General features: G+C 39.4%; 1 protein-coding gene across 1 annotated transcript in view; it reads left to right on the forward strand.

Moving 5' to 3' along the window:
* The window catches only part of LOC133461915 (rho-associated protein kinase 2-like), a 50,356-nt gene extending 41,713 nt beyond the window's left edge, over positions 1–8,643 (forward strand). Inside the window, exon 31 of the mRNA XM_061742929.1 lies at positions 7,104–8,643. Coding sequence (XP_061598913.1) covers positions 7,104–7,107 — 4 coding nt within the window. The 3' untranslated portion in view covers positions 7,108–8,643. The remainder of the gene's footprint in view (positions 1–7,103) is intronic.
* The last annotated feature ends 440 nt before the right edge of the window (positions 8,644–9,083 follow it).

Here is a 9,083-nt window from a genome sequence, read left to right on the forward strand (position 1 = left end):
TGGAAAATGGTTGGCCTGGCTTTCTCTTTAAAACTTAAACAGTTATAAAGCATTACAAACTGTAACAATAGGGCAAACACACAGTGTTGTTTTGTATTTTGTGTCTTTCAAATAAAAGACCATTTTTTCCAGTCGTATGTTCCTCATTCAAGGTTCTTAAAAAAAATACTGCTATAATATCGTATCGTATCGTTATTGTGACCTCAATATCGTGTATCGTACCCTATCGTGAGATTAGTGTATCGTTACACCCCTACTCAATAATACATCAATTAAGACTTGATTTATGAAAAGATGAACCTGCCATGAATGATTGGGCTGAACTAAATGCTGCATTGGGTGCTAAATAGTATTTAGCTGATCTGCAGTGTAAGTCAGAAGTAGCATAATCCTGGCAGGTGATGGCTCGGTGGCGGAGGAGGGATGGTGGAGTCTTAGTTCTCACAGCTGGACGTTTGTGGAAACTGAATCCTTCAGCACAATCTTAACCCCAAACACAGCGGTGGAAAAAGAGAAGAACCACAGTGTTGAAACGATGATGTCCAGACCTCCGTCCACGTAACACACTGGTACCGCAAAGGTTCACACATGTCAACAAATTTGAAGGAATTCTAGCAATATTGTAAGTATTTTTTTCTAAAAACAAAGATGAGATACTTATTTTATACGGAAAACAATGAAAGTAAAAACGTTGTACAGAAAGTGAGTCAGCTAGTTCTTGTTGCTGATGACGGTGGTTTTTCACGCTTTTGCATCTGTGTGTGTGTGTGTGTGTGTGTGGGGTTTCCAAACACTGCTTCTTTTAAAGGTGTTTGTGGCACTAGTGGCCTTTAGTGAGAAAATAAGTAGAGAGGAAACGGGTAGAGAAGAGGGAGCATTACAGTACAGAGCGACAGGCCGGGACTCTAACCTGCCGCTACAGGTTCAACCCACTGAGCCCTCCAGGCCCTGCTTCTGCATTTTTGGGTTCATTTTCATTTCGTTTTTAAGGAAAAAGGTTGCTGAGCAGTAGGGATGGGCGGTATGGACTAAAACATGTATCACGATAATTTCTGGCATTTATCCCCATAACGATAAAAATTACGATTAAAAAAAAAAAAACAATTCAACTCCACCTTTTGTAACTATAAATCTATCACCACATTCAGTCTTTGGAGCCAAAAACACTGCTCTAAAAGATACTAAAATAATACTAAACTACACCCATTAAATTGAATTGATAAAAAACAATTAAATTAGTACACATGTACTGCAAAACTGTAATGACTCAGATCCGCCATGTTTGTTACACAAAAACGTATCAACGGGAATTTTCTTTCTTTCTTTCTTTCTTTCTTTCTTTCTTTCTTTCTTTCTTTCTTTCTTTTCTTTCTTTTCTTTCTTTCTTTCTTTCTTTCTTTCTTCTTTCTTTCTTTCTTTCTTTCTTTCTTTCTTTCTTTCTTTCTTTCTTTCTTTCTTCTTTCTTTCTTTCTTTCTTTCTTTCTTCTTCTTTCTTTCTTTCTTTCTTTCAGGCTTCTTTCTTTCTTTCTTTCTTTCTTCAGGCTTCTTTCTTTCTTTCATTCTTTCTTTCTTTTTCTTTCTGGCTCATTTCTTTCTTTCTTTCTTTCAGGCTCCTTCTTTCTTTCAGGCTTCTTTCTTTCTTTCTTTCTTTCAGGCTTCTTTCTTCTTTCTTCTTTCTTTCTTCTTTCTTTCAGGCTTCTTTCTTTCTTTCTTTCTTTCTTTTTCTTTCTACAGGAATTTATCGTTTTTTACCGTGAGATGACAAATTCTTACCGTGGGGAATTTTTTTGACGGTATATCGTAAACGGAAAAATATCGCCCATCCCTACTGAGCAGCTATCACAAACGTTGGACTTACACCTGGTTGTTTGGTCCGTTGCAGTGAAGTCGTGTGAACTCTTTTCATTTTCTATTTGACTGTGTGTGTTCAATCATTTCCTGCAACATGTTTCTGGTCCTGATGAATATTGTTTCCCTGAAATGTGAACATGTTTTGTTCCACTTTGTCATCGTTTCTCAAGTGCTGTTTACAGAGCTGTTGGACCTCCAGGACGGCTGTAATGCACTTTTAAATCTGATCTGTGGAAAATTGTCTCATCTTTCCATTGTTTGTTGTTGATGGAGGCGATAACTTTGGCCTGTTTACCCACCCGGTGCTCTGACTCCAGCACCTCGCAGGTCAAACGGCTTCAAAATGAGACCTGACGAATCCGGCAGCATCTGGTACAAATGAGAACTTCTCCAATCTTGTTCTTCCTTTTCCCAGATGTTTCTACGCAAACGACGTCAACCCTGAATGTGTGTATCTGTCAGTTTACCACTTTGTTGTCACGTTGAGGGTGGTGGAAAGGCTGGATGAAGTGGTGAATAAACACACCTCGCGCTGGGATCACTTCATCACCGGGTGCTGCCAGTGCAGATACGCTGATTATGGTCCCGTAAAGCAGTGATTCTCAACCGGGGGTCCGCAGACCCCTGCTGGGCCGTGGTGTTATTGAAATGTGTCAATGGGTCTGTGATGATATGTATATATTTTTTTTTAAAGACCCTAAAAAGACCCTAGAAATAGATTATTTTACTCAAATGTGAACGAGACCTTTATCTAACCTAAACTACAGAAGGTAACATGATCTTTTACTCTCTACAAGTGTAATTCGTTGTAATTTTAATAAGAAATCTAGCACCTGACACTGTTAATGGGTCAATGACGAATAAGGATTTTCAACAGGTCAATTTTAAAATAATAAAAAAAAGAATATCTATTGCAGTAGTTCAAACATTAAGAATGTTGTGTACACATAAAATCATATAAAACTTCTAAATTAAGTGATTTTTGTCAAGATGAATTGGCACTAGCCTTAAAAAAAGTAATGTGGTGCAACCATGATTCATATTAAAATAATTTAATTTCCTTAACATCTTGACATCTTTTTTTTTTTTTTTACAAGTTTTCAGTATTATACAAAAATGTTTTTTTTTAATGGTCGCGTCACATGATATTTCATAAAATGGACATCAGTCAAACTTTTTATATTATGATGGAAATATAAATATAAATGTTTATAAATCTTATACACTACAAGACATTTTGGAAATCATGCCAGATAGGGCAGAAGATTGATTTAAATACATTTAGAGTGATTTCAAAAAAAGTTTTCAAACCAAGAGTCGGGGTTGGACGGTCGCTTAAAACAACAAAATCCCAAATAACTAGTATTTTTTGTAAAATTCAAGTGAGTCCTTATGTGGGACAGGTACTTCATATATATGGTATTTTTTTATCCATTTAAACCTTTTTTGAATTGAAAAAAAAATCGTCACGTCATTGACCCAAATACAAACGTAACACGATCCGCATCCTTTTCAAATTAAGACCCCCCTAGCGGTTCAGTGGGCATGCACCCTCCATGCCCTTTAAAATGCTTTTATTGTGAAATATTTGCTGTTGGGGGAACGCTCATTAACATGCAAAGTTCAAGTTAGCGCTCGAAATTGCAATAATGTTAAAAAAAAACAAAACACGATAAGCACAGTAACACGAAGAAGAAGTAGAAAAGAAGTAGACGATATTTAAAGGCCGCTTGTTCCGAACGTAGCAGACTCTGAGCCACCGGAAATAAAAAGAAAACAGACGAGGCAAAAAGAGACTTTACAAAGAAGAATATATACGGTATCATGTTGGGATTCAAAGGAAGGGATTGGGTGTTTTTTATGGGGAGAGGTTCAGAACCGAGCCGTGACACCAGCGCACATGCACCTGAGCACCGAGCATCAGTAAGTCTGAGTTGATTACACATTTTCAGGGTGTCCAGGACCCCAAGGTTGAGAACCGCTGCCGTAAAGGACCCCGTCACTATCAGGGAAATGCTCTTTTTCTGCCTCAGAATGAATCACCACAGAAGTCTGGAAGACCCCCACCACCCCCAGTACATCTACAGTCATCTGAAAAGGGAACTACACGCTCATTCAACTTTAAGGTTTTACATGTACTGCTCCTCAATTCAGTAGATAAAACAAGGAAGAACGTAAACATCGTAAGAGGTTGGGCCTGCTGGTCCATGTCAAACCCCCAACGACCCCCAATCCAAGTCTTTTCTGTGTCAGCCATGTGGTTGTAGACGTGTTGCTGATCTTCAGCATAACCCAGTGTTGCTTTCACTTTCATTGTTGGTCACATTTGCCTGCAGGATGCTCGTACACAGAGGAGTTAACGGTTGATTCAGAGGTGGCTCTCTTTCAGCAAACTCAAAAGTTGGAGCAGGTTATTTTGAGTTTCAGATTAAATTGTGTGTAAAATCCTTCACAAGATCATAACCTCGATCAAACTGGACTGAAACTGCTTGTTACATGACAGAAATTCAGTCATTAGACTCTCCTCTTACAGAAAGAGTCAGGATTGTGAATTTTATACTTTATACGTCAGTTCTAATCTGCTGGTATTAATTAAAGGGGACCTATTATGGCATCTAATACCTATTTTAAACAGGCCTTGAATGTCTTAAAAACAAGCTTTTGATTGTTTTTGCTAAATAAATTAGAAAATTCAGCCTCTAAACCATGTCTTTATCTTCCCATTCTCTAACTTCCTTCTCTATGAGGGATTTTGAGTGGGCGCGGCTATGATAATGAGGCTCTGTGCTGATTGGCTGAATGACGCGATACACGCGATAAAATAAATAATATAATATCCCATGACGGTGGCGAGGGAAAAACAAACAAACATCGTTCTCGTTTGAGCATCAAGATGAAAGTGTAGGAGATCTGCAGCACGAGCAGCAAGGAGAGCAGTGGTGTTACATTGTTTTCCACTAAACTAAACCATCGGTCTCATTTGGCACAACCGGTGATTTCCATCTGTTGTTTGAATTGCAGCATCATTATTTACACACTTCCATTGCCAAGACCTGTCCTTCCTATGAAGAACAGTGTCTGTAAAGTGTGTGCACAACAAGCGTCTCGGCGGCCGCAGAGCCCGAAGCCCCCGTAGTCTCACTGTTGATCCTGCGTTTGTTTAGTAACGTAGTTTACCCCCGAGGGTCCAGGACATGCCCCAATCATGACCCTTCCACCGCTGTGCTTGGCAGTTGTTGAGAGGTATTTGTGCCCATATGCTGGCTGATTTTACTTATTTATATGTCAAATGTGGTTTTGTATCATTCTAGCTCAGGGGTCGGCAACCCGCGGCTCTAGAGCCGCATGCGGCTCTTTAGCGCCGCCCTAGTGGCTCCTGGAGCTTTTTAAAAAATGTTTTTTTTCTCTTTTCCTTTTTTCTCTTTTTTTCTTCTTTTTTTTCTCTTTTCCTTTTTTCTCTTTTTTTTCTTCTTTTTTCCATTTTTTACTCTTTTTTTCTTCCTTTTTCCTTTCCTTTTTAATCTCGACATTTCAACTTTTTTCTCAAAATGTTGACTATTTCCTCGTCATTTCGACTTTTTTCTCGACATTTCAACATTTTTTCTCAAGATTGTACTTCAACATTAATCTTGACATTTCGACTTTTTTCTCGAAATTTTGACTTTTTTCTCGTCATTCTGACTTTTTTCTCGTCATTTCGCCTTTTTTCTCAACATCTAAACTTTTTTTTTTTTTTTTTTTTTAAAGATTTGTTTATTCAAAAAGAAATCCTGTACATCATTGCTCACAATAGAGTACAATACAAATGACTTTTCTTTTTTATAACCCCCCAAAACACAAAACACCCAAAACACAAATATATATACATATATAAAATAGTAACATATCACACTAATATATTATAAAGGTAAAAAAAAAAAAAAAAAAAAACTGCAATAGACAATATTACCCAAAAGGAATAAAATAAAATTGAAGAACTAGAAAAAAGGCACCCCTCCCTCCCCTACACCCCCACATAGGGTCATCCACTTGACCCACCCGCCCCGTCCCCCACCTCACCCCACCATACACACACACACACACACACTCAAAGCTTTCATCTAATTTTGTAGCACCTAATACTGGCTGGGGATGGATCGGATCTCGTGGCTAGCAGCTCAACAGGAAGGCAAATTCAAGGACCAAGAAAACAATTTTAAAAAAAGTACTTGGTGGGTTCAATCAGGAGGAAGCTGCACTAATTTGTTGAAATGGTTTATAAAGGGCTGCCATATGTCATAGAATTTCTTCCTTGAACCTCTAACATCTAAACTTTTTTCTTGACATTTCGACTTTTTTCTCAAAATTTCAACTTTCTTCTCGAAGTGCATAATGAAAAAAAAAATCTTCCCCCAGTTATAACTAATATAGATCATGCAGCATGTGTTGTCTTCATTCTAAGGCTTATTCAAGACTTTTAATTTTTTGCGGCTTCAGACATATTTGTTTTTTGTGTTTTTGGTCAAATATGGCTCTTTCAACATTTTGGGTTGCCGAGCCCTGGTCTAGCTAAACATCTCCATTTTGGCCTCGTCACTGTCAAGGACCTCGGCCCAGAAATCGTTCTAGATGCAGTTTTGCAAAGCTAATCTTGCTGCTATGCTCGTGATAGAGGGGAGAGGTTTCCTACAGGAAATAATTCACCATAATCCTGCAATATTTTCCTAACTGTTTTAACATGAACTTCAACATTCGACTTGTTGTCTGAAGCTGCTAGTCAATGGTAAATACGGTAGTCACTTCTTCTTTTCTGCCCCATTTTTAGGCCTTGAATGTTTCCACTTGTGAAGTCTTTCTTACCGTGAAATGAACCCAGGGTGCCTTGTAAATAGTTAAACACTTCCAGATCCACTGGCACAATATTTAAGATCTAATATCGCTGATGTCTTTCCTCAATGGCATTTTTTCAGATAAATGCCATTTCATTTTTGCTTGGTTTCTCCTAAATGAATAAGAACATGATTTGTGGAGTGTTGGTCATTTGAGGATCAACTTATTTATGTATTTTTACTCACATAAAACTTGGATTATTGTGTACTTTCTTTTTCAAATGACTGGAAGGAGACTTAAACACCCCAATGTTCCCGTTCCTAAATCCCACCTGTCACTCATAACAGTGATTTGTTGAATATGAAAAAGGGGGTATAACTTAACGCATTCTCAAGTATCTGCTGGGATTAACTGGGCATCTGTTTTCCGTCTTCTTCTTCCAGTTAACTGTACGGGAGTGTGATGCTTCTCCGAGGTGGTGCGGTTTGCTTCCTCCAAGGCTCCATCTGCAGATCCGAACACTGAACTCTCCACCACGTCACCAGCAGCAGCCACCGCCCCCCCCCCCGTCCTGCCGCGGCCCCTCTCCCCCGCCGCTGCGTTCCTCCTCCAGCCACCTCACCGCCATCGAGTTACCGCACGCTTCTCTGCGAGCGAGGCGGCCCATGAAGGTTTCAGCCAGAGTCCCTCCCGTGGGTCACTGGCCAGAGTGATTTTTGTGCTTGCGGGGGCAGAAACTGAGCAGAACCGAGCTCTTTAAAGCTCTTAAGATGACTGGCAAGGAGAGGATTCATTTACCTCAACCGTTCTCACTGACGGAAGGACCCGGTAGGAACACTCCTCCACGTCACCTTTGGGGGATTCTCAAGGCCAAAAAAAGAATAAAAAAAACAGGAAGGGACAATCTGTAAGGATTGTGGACCGTATGAAGGGTTTAAAGGGGAACACTACACTTGTATTTTTGTTGTTTGCGGTTGCTGAATTTGATCCCAGGTAGTGTTGTTATACGTTCAAGCTATTTAACATGATGATTGTAGCTTCTCACAGTTCTTTCCACAGTTTTTTACTTCCAGGTGATCACAGAGTCCCGAATAAGGTACTTGCTTGTGATTTCTTTAACTGTGATCTCTGGAGAAGTCGCCGCGCGTTGGGGATGCAGCGTCTGATTCCTCCTGGAGTTTTGTGCAAATCCTTATCCGAGTGCCTCTTATTCAGATTCCTGATGGTCAGTCACGCCGTTTTGTCCTGCAGTCACGATTCCCAGCGAGCAGAAATCCTGCTCCAGTGGCGTCAGAGTGAAGGTCAAGACGTATAACCTTCCCCACCCGTACTGTCAGATCTGAGGGTCAAAGCTTCTCGTATCCCGGCTCGGCTCTGTTAGTTTGTTTTGAATGTACATCTGGGGCTTTCCCAGACGACACACAGGCATTGTATGACCAAAATATACTTGACTTAAACCCCCCCCCACCCGTCATTGGCTCCGAGGGAACGTGCATGCACGCGCTTTTTTAAGCCCTGAAGTTGCTACACGGACTAAAACTTTGTTTTTTAGACAGTATTGACGACGAAAATGGAGTAATGAAGTATAAACAATGAAGGTATGCAATTGAATTCTGGTCCCACAAGACAAAATACTGAGCAGCACAAGTCCGTTTAAGGGTTTTCTAAAAAATGTTTGTCCTGATATTTTTGTATTAAAGTAACCAAGCGCTTCCGTTTGGACACATTGTTGTGTGTATTGTGAATTATACAGCCGATGGAGAGTGAACTGTGTGAGTGTACCGAGTGCTCTCCTTTAATCAAGAAGCATGTTTTATACATATAAATATCCACAGTATATATTTTTACATGCCATACAGTGCACATTATATTATTTATGCTGCCTTGTCCACTTTGTATTTAAGGGCTTTTCATCCAGATTGCATGTTTGCTACAAACAGCTCTTTAATAATAACCACTTCAACAATAAAGACATGGATGTGCCTTTTTGTGTTCGGATCTTTTCTGTCAGAAACCACGTGCACGACTCACTACGGCCAGTACTCGAGTTGTAAAAGAAATCAGGGGGGATGGTGGATTTTATCATATGGGGACAGATAATTTGTGCTGATTACAAATAATATAATATATTACAAATAATAGCACTGACCAAAACACCTGCAGAAATACTGCAGGAATGACATAGCAGCAGTTAAATGCAGCCTTCTGTAAGCTTTAAATATCCACTGGGCTTACATCAAGTACATCAAAACACAACAATAAAAAACAGTTTTCTCGAACTTATCAGTATGTCTCTGTCCTTCACCAGGGTTATAATAGTTTAGAATTTTTCATTTTAGTTTAGTTTTATTTCGTTTTGACTTTTTCTCCTTCAATTCAGTTAGTTTTAATTCGTTTTTAGTGTGGGTTTGCTAGTTTTTATT

Source organism: Cololabis saira, chromosome 16 (genome assembly GCF_033807715.1).
Source record: "Cololabis saira isolate AMF1-May2022 chromosome 16, fColSai1.1, whole genome shotgun sequence".
NCBI classification, from domain to species: domain Eukaryota; kingdom Metazoa; phylum Chordata; class Actinopteri; order Beloniformes; family Belonidae; genus Cololabis; species Cololabis saira.